General features: G+C 40.9%; 1 protein-coding gene across 4 annotated transcripts in view; it reads left to right on the top strand.

The window, feature by feature from the left end:
- Window positions 1-22,297, top strand: part of PRRC2C (proline rich coiled-coil 2C) — a 76,697-nt gene that overhangs the window by 13,919 nt on the left and 40,481 nt on the right. For 2 of the 4 annotated variants that reach the window (XM_045189626.2, XM_024553468.3), the window contains exons 2-12: window positions 2,152-2,317; window positions 3,053-3,224; window positions 4,891-5,000; window positions 6,091-6,216; window positions 7,825-8,048; window positions 11,507-11,589; window positions 12,191-12,324; window positions 12,401-12,488; window positions 13,708-13,852; window positions 15,277-15,330; window positions 18,692-19,307. In XM_045189626.2, the coding sequence (XP_045045561.2) occupies window positions 2,206-2,317; window positions 3,053-3,224; window positions 4,891-5,000; window positions 6,091-6,216; window positions 7,825-8,048; window positions 11,507-11,589; window positions 12,191-12,324; window positions 12,401-12,488; window positions 13,708-13,852; window positions 15,277-15,330; window positions 18,692-19,307 (1,864 nt within the window). In that variant the 5' untranslated portion in view covers window positions 2,152-2,205. Of the gene's footprint in view, window positions 1-2,151; window positions 2,318-3,046; window positions 3,225-4,890; window positions 5,001-6,090; window positions 6,217-7,824; window positions 8,049-11,506; window positions 11,590-12,190; window positions 12,325-12,400; window positions 12,489-13,707; window positions 13,853-15,276; window positions 15,331-18,691; window positions 19,308-22,297 lie in introns of all 4 variants that reach the window. The other 2 variants (XM_024553464.3, XM_024553446.3) reach the window with 1 other exon arrangement.

Below are 22,297 nucleotides of genomic sequence, written 5' to 3'. Positions count from 1 at the left end.
CCATTTCCAGGTAGATAGTGTTGAAATTGAGTTCAGTGGTAGGACACCCAGCTAGTTGGCCAGAGAATCTAAGAATTGCTGGGTGTGGGGAACAGCCCCCCACCCTCCACACACACACCCCCACTGATGACCAGAAATACCAGAAGGGAACTAGCGTATTAAGAGTATAGGAGACATGCGGGAGTAGTTGTTTTTTTCTTTGCATAAGGGAAGAGGGGTGCAAGGGAGGTACACAGCTTGGTGAGATTTGAAATTGTAGACAGCAGCTGCACTGGTAAGGAATAATGAGAAACAGTGTAATAATAGAGCTAATATTGAAGCAGAAAATGTCAGAATCGGTAAGGAATCAACAAATAGTGTTTTTGTTCCTAGGGTTGTTGATAGGAAAGCAGTTTAAGATTGTTGTGGCTACAAAGTTAACCAGTTGATACAGCTAGAAATGTAGAAGGTGAATCCATTGGAAATCAAAAGCAAACCTATCTTGGAAAAAGGAGGAACTGAGAATCGACCCGGGGAGTCTTCCAGCCCCTACCTGCGTTCCTGCTCAGTTCAGGAGCTCGGGGCTCGCTTCATTGTTTTGCATCTGTCAGTTATCACTGTCCTTCCTTGTTGTCGGTCCCTGTTCATTGATTCATTTTCAGCATCCAAACAGGAATTACATTTTTAAAAATATTTTTAAGTAAATTATACAAAGTGAAGCTAAGTCTTGATGATGGTCCTTCCTCTGAAGGGGGCTAGATTCTTTTGACACTGTGTCCTAAAAGGAATTTTTTTTAAATACATAATTTTATTTAATGTTGTCTTACATTCCTAAACATAATTTTAAGTTTTGAACTGGTTCCTGGCTTTTCTCTCAAGTATATGTTGAGTGCAGTTTCAACCTGTCTGGGTGTTTCAGGGTGTCTCCCAAGACTTTCAGGAGTGAAACACCGAAAAAAGATAGTAGGCTAAATTAAACTCTGGCTTTACACTAAGAGTGCCTGCTCTTTTTCTTTTTCTCTAAGATTTTATTTATTTTTAGACAGAGGGGGAGGGAGGAAGAAAGAAAGGGAGAGAAACATCAATGTGTGGTTGCCTTTTGCACAGCTTGCACCAGGGACCCTGCCTGCAACCCAGGCATGCACCCTGACCCTGACCAGGAACCGAATGGGCAACCCTTCGGTTCTCTTTTCCTCAATACACTGACTAGTGAATATACACTGTGGTTGAAAAATCTTCCCATATTTTTGTCCATGTTTGGTGAACACCTGTCAACAAGGACAGATTCTGGGAGTACAGCTGTCTTCACTCCGTCGTCATCATTAGCACCCTTGGGGTATAATTAATTACATTCTTCCGAGTATGATGGCAAGCCGTCTATTTACGAGGGTGGTTTTAGCTGCAGATGAGGTTTTTCCCAGCAGCTAAAGGTTTCCCAGCAGATGAGGTTTTGCCTTTTGCTTGTTTCAAGGACAGGTGGTTTACTATAAATCTGTGTTTGGAGCGCTGAGTGGTTATCTGGCTCCATGAGGAGGAGGTGACCTGGTGTCATGGACTGACCCAGGAGTCTTGATTTTTGGATCCAGTCTCAGTTACCCCTCAACGTTGGTTTCCTCGTCTGCCAAATCAGAGTGCTGGCTATATCATCTGGTTTTAGACTGAAGTGAGGTGATGTGAAAACTGTTGATAAATTAAGTGGAATTACACAAATATTGAGTATGGCGATTGGTGTGCACGTAAAACCACATCTTGCATGTGATGCTGGTCCTGCAGTGGACAAATGTAAGATGATTTTTATGTCGTTAGGGCCTACACAGGTGTTCCTTGACTCTGAATGCCTTTTGCAGGATGTACCTGTCCTGCACTGCCTTTAACTCCTGTGCCTCCGCTGTCCATGGTGGCTCCTTGGTAGGATTCACCACCTTCCACCCTGCTGCGCCCCAGCCTCTCCGGACGAACGACTCGAAGGTTGATGTGTGCGCACCTTACTAAACTGGAGGGAAGCAGGACGAGAGCTAGTTTGTGAATTTCTGTTGATTGAGTTGTTGAACTTGATTTCATCTTGCACTGTTTTCACTTCTCAGAAGTTCTGCAAACATTTACATATTAGGCGTATTTAGTAAGCTAATTCTAAAACTTTTCTTATTTTTCTTTTTTATGTGCACCTTAAAGGCTGGTTTTAAGGGGTGTGGCAGGAGGTTTCGGACTCGATGAGTTTCCACCGAAATGTCGGAGAAGTCAGGCCAGAGCACAAAAGCAAAGGATGGGAAAAAGTATGCGACACTCAGTTTATTTAATACGTACAAGGGTAAATCACTAGAAACTCAGAAAACCACAGGTGAGTAAAATCAAGTGGCATTTACATTTTTAGGGTTTTGTGCTGTTGTTACTAGAGGTGGTACACTGGGGCTCTTGCTGTTATGAACTGGGACAAACCATACTTACATTGGACTTATGTACGCAACACTTTTTGGGGGCATAAAGTAAGTATCTTACAATTAAAAAGCCATAAATATGTTTGTTTTTCCTTGTTTGTTAGTACAGTGCTGGGGCTCCAAAGGGGAAACTCAGTCAGTGAGACTGGTAGGCACAGAGCTATGTATCAGTGAGTGTTTATTTCCACTCCGAGTTAGGGACTAGAGAGTCCTGTTGTGTTTTGTTTTTTGATTTCTTAAACCCAGTGTTTTACAGTGAAAATCGGACCACGTGTTACAGTGGCAGTTTCATTATGCATATAAAGTCAGTGTATTTATTCTTTAACGTGCTAAGTTTTGAGTTTGAAATAGAGTCCCTGAAAAATACAAAACAGCATTGCCGGTGGTTTTTTCATAGTGTACAGAGTTTATTGTTAGAATTTTTACAGCATTTGTTCAGTGGCTTCGTAGTTTATTTTAAATATAATTTCTGCAGTGGATATTGTTGCAGGTGTCTGACTTAAAGGTTCTTACCTTAAAATATTGGAAAATAATAGTTTCAGATTTTATTAATTCCTATTTCTATATTGTTTTAAGAGTAAAGTGGGTAATAAAATAGATGTTCTAAGAAAGTTGATGTTATTGATCTTTAGTTGCAGCTCGGCATGGATTACAGAGTCTTGGAAAAGTCGGTATTTCACGGCGCATGCCTCCACCCGCCAACCTGCCAAGTCTCAAAGCGGAAAACAAAGGCAATGACCCCAATGTGAACATCGTACCTAAAGATGGCACAGGGTGGGCATCAAAGCAAGAACAGCATGAAGAAGAAAAGTAAGTCAGCGTCTGCTGAAGAACGGGGCCGGTCCCCTTTCCTCGCAGGGCACTTCGAGTTCCTCGTGCGTGCTAGGTGTCGTGCTGCGCGAGTGACATATCTCATGCCATTTAGAGTCTTCCACGTACAACTTTTGATTCCTTTTCCTTCTGTGTGGAGACAGTGGCGGTATTTCCATGTAGCAGGGCAGTTGCTCATCACAACTTTTCATATATGCTTTGTCAGGTCCTCCCTCTCTCACTCCCACCAAATGAGGCATTCTCTTTCTGCTATGATTAGAAGTGGATTCTTTAGGGGTGTCCAACCTGCAGCCCGCATGTGGCCCAACAGAAAATCGCAAATTTACTTAAAACATGATGAAATTCTTTTGTGATTACGAGTTGCAATGTATTTAATGTGTGGCCCAAGACAGCTTCTTCTTCCACTGTGGCCCAGAGATGCCAAAAGGTTGGACATGCCTGTATGCTAGGATTTTTTTTTTTAATTTATTTTTTAGAGGGGAAAGGAGGGAGAAAGAGAGAGAAACTTCAATATGTGGTTGCCTCTCGCACACCCCACACTGGGGACCTGGCCCACAACCCCGGCATGTGCTCTGCCCGAGAATCTAACCAGCGACCCCTCAGTTTGCAGGCCAGCACTCAATCCACTGAGCCACACTAGCCAGGGCTGTATGATAGGAATTTTTGGCTGCGTCATTCCCTGGAACTATGCCTGATGCACATCGTAGGTGCTCAAGTAATATTTCAATGGATAAAGATAGGAAGAAAGCCAGGATAGAATTAATAACGTCCTTCTTAGTTATCATTCATTCAACAAATATTTAATATTCTGTATGTCAAGGATTATGCAGGGCTCTTAGTTTATTGAATGACCAAATTAGGTAGTGATAATTTAAAAAAATAAGGCAAGCATTCGGATACTTGGTGCTTTTTGCCTATATCTGTTACCAAATTTTCTATACTCTTTGTTTGGGGAGCTCTCTTGTTTGGAAAATGTGACGACTAAAATAAAGCCTGTCCAAGTCTGACTGACTTCTGCTTCCTAATTGTTGTAGAATTATGTTGTAATAGTAAGTCAGAGTCTGAGTATACCAGAAATAGATTGTATTTCTTAAGTCTTCTAACCACTTTTTTCATTTTTAAGCAATAACTCATTACAAGGATTGAATAAACCTGTAGAGCCCTTTTAAAACTCCTTTTACTTGGGGTGCATCAGGCAGGTTGCTGTTAGCTCTGAATACAGTAGTAAGTACAGGGTGAACCTGTTGACCGCCAGGTGGAGAACTTCCTTAGCCTCACCCCAGCTAATTCTGGCAGTCCAGACTGTGTGGATGCCTGCGCTGGTGCTCAGTATTACAAATGCTCACTTCTTCAAAACAGGTTTTTGGGAGCTATGTTCAATAATGAGTGTTTCTTTACAAAGTGAAAAACAAACAGAGCTGTCTTCTCCTTGGGTTATGTATTGAAAGGTAGACATGAGAGGGGACGAAAACAGCTGCACTTTACTGAAAGAATGTTGCAGAGGGAAAGCTTCTGTGGAGGCTGCATGTACAAGTAAACATATAGCCAGAATGAATTGGTGCAGAAACTCACCTTAAGTATAGTATTCCATTTGCTTTATTTAAACATACAATATCTGAAATAATGGATTCATATTTTTTTTAAGAACGCCAGAAGTTCCACCAGCACAGCCAAAACCTGGGGTTGCAGCTCCCCCAGAAGTAGCACCTGCTCCAAAATCATGGGCCAGTAACAAGCAAGGTGGGCAAGGAGATGGTAAGTGGTCATTAGCTGGGGAACCTGGTCAGGCTCGGTGGTTACTGAACAGCCATGCAGGAGATACGGGTGCTTCAGTGTGCTGGCAGGGCCAGAGAGCATCCGCACAGGACATGCTCGGGCCCTGCAGGGGGGTCTTTAAAAATCTCTTGAGCTAGTGAAGTTTCTGTCAAGAGCCATGTATGCCCTAATAATAATGATTAGGATTGCCAGGGGAGTCTTTAAGATACCCTCTGCCCCACATTGCTTTATCTTCACCCTACATGGTCGGGAGGCCTTGCACTTCCCACTCTTTGAGCCATAAGCACCCGGGCAGTGCATAGGTTGCTAGAAACTGTTTCATCTCCTTCTGTGCCCCTAACCTCCCTGTCTCAGACCTGCTGCTCAGGACTTCCCGGGGAAAGAAGAACTAGGGTGAAGACATACAGCACAGTGGCTGCAGTACCTCCCTCCCCCAAGGAAGGATGGACACACACATACACACACCGGCAAAAAAAATTCCACTAGCAAAGCAGGAAATGTCTAAACACTATATGGAAAAACTCATCTAGGCCCTAAGGCTAATATCAGCTCTTTATTTTATAGAAGTATAAAATAAATACACAGGCAGGTAGATGGGTGAATAGTAAGGTGTAACCAGTATCTCAGCTGTAAATTAAATGAAGTTAGTCAATTAAATGGAGGCATTTTAGCCTCATCGTGGTACTAGCGGTATTTATTCATAACCTCTATTTCAGTGATATAATTTGAACTGATGCCTAGAGGTATTAGCAAAGGAATTTGACTTTTACAGAAATAAATGAGAGAGAGAGACAGAAGTGAAGCTCTTCACTTGCTTCACCATCTTAATGAGTCCTCTGGGACAGTGTCTGGCAAGTTCCTTTCTCAGATTTTTATCTCCTCATGGCTGTTCATTAACTTTCCAAGGGATTTTAAACCTAAATAATTAAAAAGTTGTATGGATATGACTAGTCACCATTGAAATGTGAAATACTTTATCAGAAAAAGGCAGAGAGCTATATCCAGGGAGAGTTTTTTAATTATCTTTGGTATGAAAGTTACATTTAATGCTTTCTTAAAAAATCTCTAGGAGTCCAGGTGAACAGTCATTTTCAGCAAGAATTTCCCAGCCTGCAGGCAGCTGGGGATCAGGAAAAAAAAGAAAAAGAAGCCAATGATGACAACTATGGACCTGGGCCCAGTTTACGCCCACCAAGTAAGAGTACTTTCTGTTTAGTAAAAACACAGAAGATTATGTATGTGTTACGTCTCGTGATGCCTGCCTGCTAGTGTCGTGTGTGTGACTTGCCTACTTTTAAAAGGCAGGCAGACAGTGGCCAGGTGCTCGCCACTCAGGTGCGGTTTCTGTGTGAACAGCATCAGTCCAACTCGAGAACTTGTTGGAAGTGTGCCTCTTAACAAGATGCCTAGGTGACTTATTTGCACAGTAATAACTGGTCAATTTTACCGTAGTAAATTATGTAGGGCAGACTTCTCCAATATGCAAATACTTATTTATAAATTATATCCATTTATTTGCTACACCATTGATATTCAGGGATCTCTTGCTTTCTGAACTCAAAGCCAGGAACCAAATCAGTTTTGGAGAGTGAGAGAAACTTGTATTATGTACATTATAAAGCAAAAACTAAAATTAGAAATAAAGTCTTTGAGAGGTTTCTCTAATGCTTATTAATTTTAGTAGCTTCATACTGTCGTTACCAAATATCTCAAAGAACTTGTATACGGGGGAAGTTCCTCTTTACAGTAATGGTTACAAATCCATATTTCTAATAACCTGATGTTTCGTATTTCTTTTGGCTCATTTCTCGTCAGGAATGGGTAAAGCATCTTTTATTTTTTAATTGCCATATCTGTACTGTTTCTTTTTCATTTGATTTTTATCAGTTATCTGTTGCTGCAAAACAGATTTGTCAGCTTCAAACAAGAAACTGGAGTGAATTTGGGGGTTGACACACTACCTCAGGGTCAGGGATGTGGGAGCAGCTTAGCTGGGGCTCTGGCTCAGGAACTCCCAACAGAGTCACAGTGGAGCCGTCATCTGAGGCTGACTGGACTGCGGCTCCTGTCCCAAGCTTACTCGAGGTGGCTCTGCTTGTATGCGGCTGCTCACAACATGGCTTCCCCGGAAAAAGGAAGGACAGACAGACAAGCGTCTCCCACCTCAGATGGAAGCCCAGTCTTTTGTAACCTGGCCTCAGAAGAGACATGCCATCATTTCTGTTGTTGTCTGCGTGTCTCACAGACCAGTCCTGGTACACTGTGGGAGGGTGGTACTCGGGGTGTGAATACCACGTGCTGGAGACCCTTTGGACCATCTTGGAGGCTACCTGCCAAACAAGGTTTCCTTGTAAAAGCATCTCCTAGTCTCATTTGGCTGAGTGCAGTTAAACTAGGTGATATAATCATTAAGTCTGCTCACTTGGGCCCATGTAACTAGCAACTGTAGACTGGAAACAAAGGAAGAGCTTCACTGCTCACCCTTCCAGGTGGTAGAACCCCATCCTTAGGACACCACAGGCGTAACTGTGATGTTAACTCCCTATCAAATGCTGGTAACGTTACATAGAGAGGTACCAGTGTTTCCTTCCTGCCCCAGTATTTGGTTTGGGTGACACCCTCTGAGGTATGGCTTCTCTGCTTTCATTTGAAAGCATTAAGAGGGCCTGAATTAGACTTTCCCTGCTCCCTCACTGTGCTTACCTGTTACATGCTGAAATTTTCTTGAACTGCCTAGTGTGGTTCCCCTCTGTACATTTTCAGGGTTTTTTTCTTGTTCCTTTCTTATCTCTCTCTGCACTAGATGTTGCTTGTTGGAGAGACGGTGGCAAGTCTGCGGGCTCATCCTCAGTCTCTGACCAAGATGAAAAGCTCCCTGGCCAGGACGAAGGCATGGCTGGGTCATCAGAGCAAAATGACATCCTCAAAGTTGTGGAAAAGAGGATAGCTTGTGGTCCTCCACAGGCGAAGCTGAATGGACAGCAGCCTGCCCTCGCATCCCAGTACCGCGCCATGATGCCTCCTTACGTGAGTGTTGCTAGATAAGCAGGTGCTTGAAGGAGAGCTTTCTGATCTGGGTGCAAAGAAAGAACTGAAATGGGCAGAAGTTTGGGTCTCTAGTGACACCTAATAAAAATTAGCATTTGATTGTGGATATAGGAAACATCACAGTACCTGTGCTCTTACCGTTAATGGGGATCCTAGGTATTATCAGACAGCCAAAGGGGGTGTTTATGGCACAGGGAAGGTTGGTAACTGTTTCAGTTGTAAACTTTTTATTGGTATACCGTTAAGTTTTTAGCTTTTCATTATGGAATGTTTCAAACATGCAGAACGAGAAATAATAGATATAGTACAATGAACCACTCTCTCCCCGTATCTGTCATCCATCTCTTAACAGTTAATTTGTAGTCAGTCTTGTCTCTTCTTTTCCTCTGTCTTGGATTACTAAGGCAACTCCTAAATAACTTATTTTCATACATAAATATACAGTGACATAATGTATATATGCATATGTGTGTATATATAATCTTTTTTAAAAGTTTATTTATTGATTTTGAGAGAGAGGAAGGGAGGGAGGGAGGGAGAGGGGAACATCAATTTGTTGTTCCACTAATTCATGCATTCATTGGTTGATTCTTGTACGTGCCCTAACCAGGGATCGAACCTGCAAACTGAGCGTATCAAGACAACACTAACCAACTGAGCTACCTGGCTAGCGCCTTATGTTGTTATCTTTTAAAGATAAAAAGTAAGGGGAGAATTCACAGTGCTATTATCATACCTGAAAAGAAATTTTTTTTTAAAGCATCGAATCAGTATTCAAATTTCCCTTATTGTCTCATAAATAGGACCAGATACTATTCCTGGAGATTGGTTCATATTTCTCTTAGAAATGTCGTTATCTGTAGGGGCCTCTTTCCCTCCATCTCTTATTTTTCTTTGGACCTTGTCTGTTACAATTTACTTTTATCCTGTTGGGTTTCTCAGTCTGAATTTTGCTGATTTTAATCTTTGTAGTCTCATTTAATACATACTTCTGACCCTTATATTTTCCATAAATTAGTAGTCAGATTTGGTGCCCTCATTCATTTGTTGGCTCTCAGCCTACTGTGAAATTATATGGCAAGTTACATGTGCCCAAGTAAATAAATTTACATTTTTTAAGAGGCCACTAATCTCAAAGGGAGGAAGTAACATAGTTCCTATGTTTATTTTTTTATGATTTAACTTCTAAGTATTCAAGCTTTAAATATCATATTTTCTTTTTTCATATTTTCTATACTTTGAATTATTATTTTTATTTAGCCATTCTCGGGTAGAGAAGGGAAATAAATGATTAAAAACAATTACTTGTTAAATATTTTCTTTAAAAAAAATTGGGAGTGTGATCAAAATCAGTCATATGCTAACCTGTCCTTGACAAGTGATTTATACCCAAGTACTTGTGTGCTAGTTCTCTCCTTGTGCTTCCAGAGACTCTTGATTGCTTAGGGGTGCCGTTGGGGGTTGGGGGAGGCAAGAGGGAAGACCAAATGGGCTTTGTCGCCAGTGTCATCAGTGATTTTACTTGAATAAAGTATTCCACTAATTAACAACAATAAAAACGTTTTGAAAACCACTACCATAAGGGTTTTTGGGAACTACTATAGAGGACACATAGACAAAACCAAGGGGGAGAGTGGAAGTTGGGGAGGGAGGTGGCTTTGGCTGGGATGGGGTAGAGGGGTGGGGAGAAAATGCAGACAACTGTAATTGAACAACAATAAAATAATTTAAAAAAAAAAAACCCACTACCATCTATTGAGAATTTAAAGATTGTTTCTACAATTAATTTGGCGGCAAATTTCTAAATTTTAAACATTTAAAACCACTCGAAATTAATCTGGGTAGTCTGCAGAGGGACAATGCAGTTGGACCTGTGAACGTTTGCCCCGGTAGTGTGGTTGCTAATGACTGCAGTTGAGGGGTGTGATGCGATTCCCACTGCTCCCGAGCAGTCCCCAGACTACAGTTGCTGCTGAACTGAACTCACTTTGCTCCGACCCTGAGTTCCTTCAGACAGCTTCATCACATAAGCATAGCCTTTCAAGTGTGAAGTAATCTCCTCATCAAACAGCTACATGTTTTTTTAAAGAAAAAGTAATCTATTTCAGGATGTAAATTTTGTATTTAAGGTAATACAATTTCATATATTGGGTTGGCCAAAAAGTTGGTTGGTTTTTTTCTGTATGATGGCTCTAGTAGCAGGCACTTGTCTTCAACTTCATTCGAAACAATTTTGTTAGATCTTATTGTGACAGCTGTCATATCAGCGTGCATTTAAAAAATAACAAAATTGGTGAATTTTTTGTGCAGCCATTTTAATATTGAAAACGGAATAAAATACGCAACATTTTTGACATATTATGCTTTATTATTTCAAGAAAGGTAAAAACATAGCTGAAACACAAGTTTTGTGCAGTGTATGGAGAAGGTGCTGCGATTGGTCAAATGTGTTAAAAGTGGTTTGTGAAGCTTCTTGGTACTATTGATTTTGGCCAATAACCCTTTGTTGTGAGGCTGTCTTATGTACTAGAAGATGTTAAGCAGCCCCCCTGGCCTCTCCCCACTAGAAACCAATAGCGGGAATTAGCCAACATACTCAAAATATCCAAACCAATGAAGTTATTGATGAAAATGAAAAACAGTCTTTTATTTTATGGAAAAAACATAATGGATTTTTTGGCTAACCCTATATATATGTTTTTTCAACATGATTTGACCTGTTTATAAGGAGATAGTAAGTAACTGAGGACTCGTTGACATTTCTTCCCTCAAATCATAGGATAAATGAATCCTTTGGTGTGTTATTTCTCTTTAAAATCTGTCTGATAACTTCTAAATTTAGCTTGTCCAAGCCAAGTTCTCATAGAGAACATCATTTTTGTGCCTCAGTTTATAATTACCGTGTGAGTAGTGACTTGACTCAGAACCCACCTGTGCTCTGTACATAGAGAATCTCCAAGTCACTCCCCAGCCCCCTCCTTTCTCACTCATTCCCCTGGGTTATGGACTCCCTGATTTTTTATCTGAACTGAGTTTTTCTTTTATCAGCCAATCTGCCTTCAATTAATCTACTCCTGCATTAGGATGAAGTCTCACATTATTTCCTTTCAAGTATTCAGACGTGGTTAAGGCTTTGCTGTTTTCTGGGGTGCATGCACATTATCTTCTTCAGTTTTTTCATGTCAGTACACAATCACGTTTATGTGATTTGTTAACGGGATTACAAGTTCTTCCTGTGTTGTGTGCTAGTCATTAGTCTTTGTAAAGACTTGGTGGAGGCAGTAGTCTCACAAATGGCTTGTTGTTGAGGGTGAATGGTGATCTATACCAGCAGATAAAATGAATTATTCATAGAACTTACAATTTCAGGCTTAGAGTGATCATTTATTTAAAGACCTGGGTTGCTAAATTTATCAGTGTTTGTTTCCCACATTCAGATGTTTCAGCAGTATCCAAGGATGGCGTATCCCCCTCTTCATGGTCCCATGCGGTTCCCACCTTCTTTATCTGAAACAAACAAGTAAGACTATTAAATGATTAAAGTCTGCAAGGCATATATATGCTCATGAAGATTTTCTGGAGGTTGAATGGATTGTGATGACTGAAGATAGAGAAATGAATCAAAGTACCACTGCCACACTTGGCTAGCTGTTGTATGACAACAGAAATACTTCATCCTTCCTCAACTTTATCTATCACAAAATTCTGAAAACTAGAAATTATGGCCCCCAGCATTGACATTTGTTTCTCCTCCTTTCCATAATGTTAAGGACCCCCATTCTCTTTTTTGCTGAATGCTCGAGCATCCTCCTGAATAATGGTTTTTTTCTTAAAATTCTGTAGTTTCAGATTAGTATTAGTCTTAGCCACATTCTTTAATATACATTTATTTTAAATCTTTGACAATTAAAAAACCTTGTCTACTATTAAATACTTGCATAAGAATTATTATGTATTGCCCTAAGTTTATGTAATGTCATACATACATCAGATGCAAAATATTTCTTACGTTGTATACATAACATTGTTGAATTGAAATGAGCTAAATTCCAATCTTTTAATTTTTAAAATGTAGTATTAAAACTTTGTGTCCTTTTCCCTTATAACCTCTTGTTCATTAGAGGCCTTCGAGGAAGAGGCCCCCCTCCTTCCTGGGCGTCTGAGCCCGAACGCCCCTCCATTCTCAGTGCATCAGAACTGAAGGAGCTGGATAAATTCGATAACCTCGATGCTGAGGCTGATGAAGGTTGGGCAGGTAAGAGGCAAAATTAATTGTTTTTATTTTCTACATTCTTTGAAATAGTCGTTCTGAGCGCCTCTAAATTCCGTAGGTGCCCAGATGGAAGTGGACTATACGGAGCAGCTGAATTTCAGTGATGACGACGAACAGGGAAGCAGCAGTCCTAAAGAGAACAGCAGGTAAGTTGTGGTGGTGTCGCTTATGGTTCCATACTGAGAGTTTGTTGACAGGAAATTGCCGTTTAATCAGAGAGGTTTCATTAATAGGCATTCGGTCCTATTTATAGAATTTCTACATTCTGCTCCAAGGGTTTTTATTGAGTGGGAAGGTGATTAATGAGCCAAATTTTAAAAGTACAGCTAATCAAGGAATTAAAGTTTGACATTTCTAAAGAAAATATGTATCATATTCTGCCATGTATAATGTGCGCTTTTTTGCCCAAATTTTTGAGGGAAGAATAAGAATATTCATTGCTTGTGGGATAATGATTATATACATACCATGAGTATAAAGATGGGTATGGTAATCCCGTGTCTAATGCACACAGAAACGCGGGTGCACATCATACATGGCAAATACAGTATTTTAACAACGATGTGCAGGTGCTTGCCATCTCATTGGAGTTATTTTGGGAAACAATATTAAGGACCATTAAAAACTTGTTACGAGCTTGACCTGATTCATATTTATAAAACTGGATAAAAATTACTTGGGTTACTACAGCTATTTCAAGTCTTTGATTTTTTTGAGTTAGGAAGCAGCATCTTAGAAAACAACTTTTTCATTTCTTTCTTCCAAAATAATGGGGGCATCTGAGTCAGGAATGTATGGGTTATTTGGCACAACAGTTGGGCTCTTACAATACACAGAAGCTTGCATGCAGACGTGGGTATAGTTTTTCAGCTATAAAGTTGTAATGCACAGCTGTTGCGTGACTGATTGTGAGATGCCTGTGATTTGTCGTGATTTTTAAAAATACTGTAATTAGATTTATCGTTTTCATTAAATCAGGATAAATTAGAATGCAGATGTGAATTACCTATAATATCACTTAGTTGCATTCAGGTGAGATTTTGAGGGTGGTAAGAAAAACGGTAGAGTTCTGTTCCTTTGTCAGGTTCTGTGCTGGGTGTGAGCATCTGTGCCTGATACCGGCTGCGCTGTACTTTATATCTCGTGGTGATAACCTGGCCGAGCCCGCTCCCGGCCACATTGTAGATGCGTTGGTACATACTTCCTGAGTAAACAAATCAGCACCATGGCGTCCCCAAGTCATCTCATTCCTTAATAGATTTTCCCCTGGAACCATGTGGTAATGATGTCTTTTTCACATAAAGAAAATACACTTATGGTAAAATCTGTCCACTTTTTTATTTCCTCTGGTTTTTGATTCTCCAGTGAGGATCAGGGTTCAAAAGCCTCTGAAAACACTGAAACCCGAAAAGAAGCAGACGAAGCGTGCAACACCAAGCCTTCGTCTCAGCCCCCTGCCCAGCCAGCAGCAGCAAAGGGCCCTTACGGCAAGGGACCGCCATTCAGTCAGGTTTGTTGGTCTCAAGATCTTTGTCACCGCAGGTGCTGTGGGTGAATTAACCTTACAATCCTAGACTTGGACAAAGACTTAGGAAAAGGAAATATTTTTCCTTGATTAGCTCTGGATTTAAACCATAATTTTACTGTGGATAATAGAAACTATTAATATAGTAGCTAAAATTATCAAGTAGAAACTAAAGTTTTACTTTTTTTCGTATAACAGCTCAGTCATATCAAAGTAGAGGGATAAAATATTTTGCCAAACTGTAATACCATTGCTGCAGTGCTTTGCGGTGTACTGAATACTTTGTACATCCTAGTCAGTATTCACATAAGAAATCGTACCCTGAGTAGGGAGATCACACACAGGGACTAGAGAAATACCTGAATTCTGAGCCATTTGAAGACCATTGTTCAAGAAGGGACGTCAGCATGTGGGCAACAGAGGATCCTACTTCTAACATGTAGCAAGAGCTGCACTGAGAACGGGGAATACAAAAGGGCTTCCTTCCAGAGAGAGTCCACTGAACTCCTGGTACACTCAGCATGTACTAGTTGAGCTCATACAAACAGATGGAGGAGCCTGTCCCTTCAGGGAGGCAAAAGTGGGTAGCTCACGTTCTCTGTGAAAGGAAGAAAGCCAACAAGCATCAGTTACAACACGCTGTGATAGTGCTGTGGAAAAGCTTTTGCAAAAGACGTACTCAAAGCAGGAATTAGCCAGTGAGCACAGAGGAGCGGGTGCTTCCCAGCGGCAGGAGCCCGAGTGAGAGCTGTGTAAAAACCAGGCATTCGTTTCGTGTGCTGTGCTGGGGCAAACTTCATTCTTGAGGCATTGATTAGCCACTGGGGAGTGCGTTTGAGAACTCTGGGAGAGGATTTTTCATGTATCGTTTTTTAATAAAATCCACGTTTTGTGTGATTTTTAACCTACTAGCATAATGGGGAATGATAATTCATTTTCTTGTGCGAAAGAACAGAGGAATATTACATTGTACAACATATTTTGATGTCTTAAGTTTTTTCTGCTTTCTGACACTGTTGTATATATTAGCAAGTGAACATTTCACATATTCTGTCTGGTTCTAGCATGTTTCAGTTTTTTTCTTTAGGTAAATCTGAGTTTTCATTTGCTGTTAGGAAGAAAATCCAGAAAAAGTATTGGGCATACATAAATAAAAATCTAAAATTAGAGGTGTATTTCCAGAATTTATACACTAAAATTCTACTTTTTGCAAAGTTCATTTGAAATTCTAACCTCATTGAAATTGCAGAGTACTTCTGTGGCATGTAAAGTTACCTTGCAGGTGACTGGCGTACCTCTATCAAACATGGGAAAAGGATAATGATGGTTTGCTTTTTGTAATCTTGTGGTCTCCCTATTGGAAATACTTCTAGTCGTTACTCCTCTGATTATTTTATAACACTTTATAGGAACGTGGACCGTCTTCTCACCTGCCACCACCTCCAAAGTTGCTTGCGCAGCAGGTAAATTTTAACTGCATGCTGGTTTATGGTCTCTTTGTATTGGACTGTTCTCGTGGAAACATTCTGCATATGTGTTTTGTTTATAACTTGTATGAAACAGCTGTGGACATTACCTTGTAGCTCCTGCATGTCTCCCTCATCATCCTTTCCCTCTGCTCTCAGCTGATGCACACACCCCCCATTTCACTAGGAGAAGGAGAAGCGCACTTCGTTTTCCCATTTAGTGTCTTTCCTGATTGACTTCCTTCCTGTTGCCCTAACTGCTTAGGACACCTCTTCTCCCTCTTCCCTGTGTCCTATCTCCTATCAGTTGCTGGTAATACTATCTCGCAAATTAAAACATTTTTTAAACCAGCCCTCCTTTAACTCCCACAACACTTTATCCCCTTCAATTTCTGCCCTGTTTCTCTGTTCTCCTCATGGCAGAATCATTCCAGTGGGTGGTTTTCACTTCTTGTCGTCATTTGCTCTCATTGGCATCTCCCACTAGACCTTGGGAACAATTATCATCAGTGTCTGTAATGACTTCCATCTTGCCAAATCCAGTTGTCTTGTCTTCATTTTACTTAATCTCAACAGCAGTTGACACAGTTAATCTCTTCATCCTTCTTAAAAACATTTTGTACTTACCTTTGAGGCATCATATGGTTTTCTCCCCTTCCTATAATTGGTGTTCCTTCTGGACCTTCAGTACTGAACTTCGCTGTTGGCGGGCTCAGAGCTGCGTTCTTGTTCCTTTTTCTCGATACGGTTGACCCTTGAACAGTGAGGGGATTGGGGGTACCTACCCCTCTCCCTGGCAGTTGAAAAATCCAGGTTTAACTTTTGACTCCCCCAAGACATAACTACAGTCGCCCTTCTGTGTCCATGGGGTTGGTTCCAGGCCCCCTGCGGGTACCAAAGTGCATAGAAACTTGTGTCCCTTATGTAAAATGGCCTAGGACCATCCAGTTGACTCTGCATCCACGGGTCCCCAACCATGGATCGAAAATACTCTTTCATTTCACACGTACTGTGTCCAAACCATGACAACCCCCAGCTTCCACACACACACAGCCCCACAGTCCTGCTTCTGCCCTGTTCTCCCCATCTCACGTGATGGCATTACTCACCTGTTGACTCAGGTTAAAACCTGTAAGTCACACTTAACTCTTCGTTTTTACCTCACATCCAGCTTTGTCTGTGAGCACATGAGGTCACTTCTGCCCTCTGAACACATCCCCACACTGAGCACTTACTGTGTATGTGCATTGTCGCAGTAGGTTAGCAGGTCGTCTTGTTCTCCTCTCCACTGCCTGCTCACCTGGCACCTTCATCCCAGCTTCTCTGCAGCAGATACATACAAGCTCTTTAAAGTATGTATTAGGCCAGTCAGTCCTTGCTCAGTTCCTTTCTGTGGTCTTGAAGGTCTCTGTCTACTCTTTTCTTTTTACGTACTTTTCTGTTCTCGCCACAGAAAGTTCTTTGATCAGATAATACCACTTCAGAGGCCTTCCAGGATTACCCCAGAAACGTCTCTTAAGGCAATGAAAAGATTTGTCACAGAAAAAATATTATTAACACATCCAACAAAGAACTTAAATTGGGATATATTTATTTTTAAAAAAGAACCTTACAACTCAGTAATAAGACAAATTACCCAGCTAAAAGATTTGAATATTCACGTCACACAATAAGGTATGCAAATGGCCAAAGAGCACATAAAAAAGATGCTCAGTGTCTTTGGTCACCAGGGAAATGCATGTTAAAGCCACAACACATCCCAAATGAAAACGGTTAGTGAGGATGCAGGGCAGCTGGCACCCTCCTCTGTCCCTGGTGGGGCTGGTCAGCCTTACAATCACTTGGGAACGCAGTCTGGCAGTTCCTTCTGAAGTGAAACATGGACTTACTCTGTGATTCAGCAGTCCCATTCCCAGATGCTTATCCAGGAGGAGTGGAAACATACATTTACACAAAGACTTAGACATGAATGCCCATAGCTGTTTTGTTCGTAGTTTGAAAACTAGAAGCAATCCATGTGACCGTTCACTGATGAAACTGCCTGTGAGAGAGTGCTGCCCTGCAGTAGAAGGGAGCTAACTGCTGATGTGCACGATGACCTCAGGCCGTTACCCTGAGCACCTGGAAGCCTCACACAGAAGAGAGAATAGCGTGAAATTCTAGGAAAGGCAAGGCTGCTTTCTTCTGCCAGAGTGGATCAGTAGTTAGTGGGGGGCCTGGGAGCTGGCAGAGGAGGGCTGATCAGAGCTCTGTGCCGGGATTGGGGCCGTGATGTCATTGGTCTACCCTCATCAGAGCACACACTTAAACTGTGTGTGTATCATGCTTTGTGTAAATTACACTTCCATGGAGTTGCTTCTTAAAAATGCTTACTCTGAGTTTACTGTGAAAATTGGGCACTTTTGTATAATTGCTTTGTTTTTTCAGCTTGTCTTTGAGCTATAGATGGTGTTAACAGAGCACCAGAGAGATTAAGTGGTTTGCCTACGGCGCCACTGCTGGTGTGGATTATAGTCTAGATCTCTGTTGGTTTTGGTTTCTTTTGTATTCAGTCCAGTGTTTTTACTCTACCATTATTTTTTAGGACTCTGACTAGGTATATGGCTTTTAAGGTTTCACGCTAGTAGCTGTTAATATTTTTAAAACTTCTCTTGTGTTAACGTTGCAGCCCTTTTCATTCTCTGTGTCTTTACATGGTTCAGAACTAGGAACACATTAATTGAAAGTTAAGTCATTAAAACGTGGGCTCCCAAGTGACCCTCCCTCACTCCACTTTGGGCCTCACTAGCCTGCCTTGATCTCTCAGTTTAGAACTAAACTCTTTTATGCAGGCTGATTTCTGGGGTTCCTCCTCCTCGGAGTGTCAGCGGTAGCATCTCCTCCTTCCCACTTAGCATCCTTGGCTGGCTGCCCTCTCCCTGGAAGCCCTCCATCCTCTAGGGCTCACGTGGTGCCGTCCAACATCTTTCTGGACTGGCCCTCTCTAGGCATCCCATCTCTGGCAGTTGCTGCTAAAACACTCACATGCTAAATTTCCTTTGTCTCTACATTTAGATTTTGAAGTCAGGTTGTGACAGCTTCCCATTTTACTCAACAAATACTGAGTGAGCATCCTGTCCAGCATAATATGTAGGGGCATACTCAGTAAATATTAGATGGCTGGATTAATTATTCCAGTTCTAGTTTGGGGAATTAATCTAGATGCGAAGTTTTCCCTATCTTCTTACTTATATGTACTTTAATGTGTGTGTTTATCAGGAAAGTTTCTGACCTTTTGTAGAGTTTTTTTTCCTTTCACTCCATGCCTATGATATCCACTGTTTGTCATCTCACCTGGTACTTTCTCTGAATGTTTCAGCATGCTCCCCCAGACCGACAGGCAGTACCTGGAAGACCGGGCCCTTTCCCTCCCAAGCAGCAAGTGCCAGATGAAGATGAAATATGGAAGCAAAGAAGAAGGCAGCAGTCAGAACTTTCCGCTGCGGTGGAGCGTGCTCGTAAACGGCGCGAAGAGGAAGAGCGGAGGATGGAAGAACAGAGAAAGGCAGCTTGTGCCGAGAAACTGAAACGATTAGATGAGAAACTGGGCATCGTGGACAAACAGCCAACTCCAGAGGAAATTAGAGAAAGGGAGCGAGAAAAAGAAAGGGAGCGGGAGAAAGAGCTTGAAAAAGAACAAGAACGGGAGCGAGAGAAGGAGAGGGAAAGGCAACAGGAGAAGGAGAGAGAACTAGAGAGAGAGCAGGAAAAACAGAGAGAAATGGAGAAGGAAAGAAAGCAAGAAAAAGAGAAAGAATTAGAACGGCAGCAGGAAAAGGAAAAAGAACTAGAACTGCAGAAAACAAAAGAGCAGGGAAAGGAATGGGAGTTGGAGAAGAAAGAAAGGGAAAAGGTGGAGGAAAAAATCGAACACAAAGAACCTGCTCTAGAGCCTGTGATAGAAAAACCAGACAGTGAGAGCAACTGCAACAAAGGTATGACAGCTATTTGTTCTTACATATGCTTTACCAAACACTTCATTATCCCCAGTGTTGTATTTGTGTGTTTAATATGTGTAACCTAGATTTTTGGATAGAAATGAACTTTTATTGGATACTTTAATGTGTTTTCTTCCCTGCGTGGGGCATAAAGTTTAGCATCTCAACCACTCTTAGGTGCACAGTTGAGTGGTATTAATACATTCACACTGTTGTGCAACCATCACGACCCTTCACCCCCAGAACTCTTGTCATCTTGCAGAACCGGAACTCTGTGCGCAGTGAACAGTAGCTCCCCGTCCCCTCCCTCCCCAGCCCCTGGCAGCCGTTCTGCTGTCTGTCTCTGTGGTACTGAGTCATACAGTATTTGCCTTTTGTGGCTGGCTTAGTTTACTTAGCACAGTGTCTTCAAGGCTACTCCTTGTTGTAGTGTATTACAAGAATTCCTTTTTATTTTTATTTTTTAAATCTAGTAATCCATTGTATGTATGTACCACATTTTGTTTATCCATCTGCTGGTGAACACTTGGATTGTTCTCTGTGTTTACCTATTTTGAGTGATGTTGCTGTGAATGTGAGTTTACAGAAATCCTTTTAGACCCTGCTTTCATTTCTTGAGTTTAAACCCAGAAATGGAATTGATGGATCATAGAGTAAGTTCTGTTTTTAATTTTTTGAGGAACCAACATACTATTACTTGTGGTAACTATACCATTTTACATTCTCACCAACAGTGTGCAAGGGTTCTTCTAGTCTCTCTAGGTCCCTGACAATATTTATTATATTCTGGGGTTGTTGGTTGGTTGGTTGGTTGGTTGGTTGGGGTTTTGGGGGTTTTTTTGCCATCCTAGTGATTGTGAGCTGGTAGCTTGTTGTAGTTTTGATTTGCATTTGATTCTTGAGGTTGAATATCTTTTCTGTGTTTATTGTCCACTTATATATTTTTGGAGAACTCTGTATTCAAGTCCTTTGCCCATTTTTTGAATCTAATTGGTTGTTTTCAGTTTAGGAGCTGGCTGTATATATTTGGATGTTGATTCCTTATCAGATATATGATTTGCCAGCATTTTTTTTCCCCATTCCATGGGTTATCTTTTCACTCTGGATATTTTTTTGATGCACAAAACTGTAGTTTTCATGAAGTCCAGTTTGTACAGGTTTTTTTTGTACGGGCTACCTCCCTCTGCCTTTGGTGTCCTATCCAAGAAGTCATTGCCAAATTCAGCATCATGAAGCGTTACCCTATGTTTTCTTATGAGTTTCATGGTTTTGTGTCTAACATGTAGGTCTTTGACCCATTTTGATTTAAGTTTTTCGTATGGTGTTAGGTAAGGATCCAATCTCATTCTTTTGCATGTGGCTATCCAGTTTTCCTAACACTGTTTGTTGAAAAGACTGTTCTTTTCACCATTGAGGGGTCTTGGCACCCTTGTCTTAAATCATTTGACATTATGGCCGATGGCTCGTTTCGGGACTCATCTTTCATTCCATCAGTCCGTGTCTGCATCACACTGTCTTCATTACTGTAGCTCTGTATTCATGTCAGGATGTGAGAGTCTTCCAACTTGTTCCTCAAGGTTGTTTTAGCTCTTCTAGGTTCATCAAGACTCCATGTGAATTTTAGGATGGGTGTTTCTATTTCTATAAAGAATGCTGTCAGGATTGTGAATGATTCTGTAGACTGTTTGGGATAATATTTACATGTTAACAATATTCAGTCTTAACAATCCATGGGCATGGGATGTATTTCCATTTATTTGTCGTCTTTAATTTATTTCAGCATTATTTTGTAGTGTTCATTGTAAAAATCTTTAACCTTTTTGGTTAATTTGTAAGCATTTTATTCTTTTTTGATACTTTAGTAAATGGAATTGTGTTAATTTCCTTTCATATTGTTCATGTATAGAAGACCAAGTAATTTTTGTGTTAATTTTACATCTGCTAACTTATTTAATTCATTTATTAGTTCTAATACTTTTGGGGGAGTCTTTAGGATTTTCTATTATAACATCATGTCATCTGTGAAAAGATGTCTTTTTCCTTTCCAATTTGAATATCTTATTTGTTTTTTCTTGCCTAATTACTCTGGCTAGAACTTCAGTACTTAGTTGAATAAATGTGCCAAAAGTCGACATCCTCGCCTTGTTCCTGATCTTAGGAACAGCTTTTAGTCTATTACCATCGAGTATGGTGTTTTTCATATATGGTTTTTATTGTGTTGAGGTAGTTTCCTTCTATTACTAGTTTGTTGAATGTTTTTAATCATGAATGTGTGTTGAATTTGGTAAAATGCCTTTTCTGCATCAGTTGTGATGATCATGTGTTTTTTTCCTTAATTTTGTCCATGTAGTTTATTACATTAATCGATTTTTTTGTGTTGAACCATTCTTGCATTCCAGAAATATGTCCCACTTGGTCATGGTGTATAACCCTTTCAGGACACTGCTGAGTTCTGTTTGCTGGCACTGTGTTGAGAGTTTTTGGACCAGTGTTCATGAGAGATCCGTGTCTAGTTTTCTTGTGGTGTCTTTGTCTGGCTTTGGTATCAGGGTAATGCTGGCCTCAGAGTGAGTCAGGAAGTTGTCCCTCCTTTTTAATTATTTGGAAAAGTTTGAGAGGAATTGATGTTAATTCTTTTTTTTAACGTTTAATAGAATTCACCAGGGAAGCCATCAGGTCCAGGGCTTTTCTTTGTCATGAGATTTTTTGATTACAGAATTAGTCTCTTGACTAGTTAAAAATCTGGTCACATTTTCCATTTCTTTGTGATTGAGTCATGGTAGGCTTTGCACTCGTGGGAATGTGGTAATGTCACCCAGCTCAGCCAGGTTGTCGGTGTGCCCGCTGTCCACAGTGCTCTCGTAATCCTCTTTATTTCTGTAGAACTGGCTGTGATGTCCCAGTTTTTATTTCTGACTTCTCTCTTTTTCTAATCTCTATTTTATTGATCTCTGCTGAGATCATTACACCCTTTGTTCTAGTAACCC

Source organism: Desmodus rotundus, chromosome 12 (genome assembly GCF_022682495.2).
Source record: "Desmodus rotundus isolate HL8 chromosome 12, HLdesRot8A.1, whole genome shotgun sequence".
NCBI classification, from domain to species: Eukaryota; Metazoa; Chordata; class Mammalia; order Chiroptera; family Phyllostomidae; genus Desmodus; species Desmodus rotundus.
The sequence above is the reverse complement of the archived record's forward strand: the minus strand, read 5'-3'. Positions and strand labels throughout refer to the sequence as shown.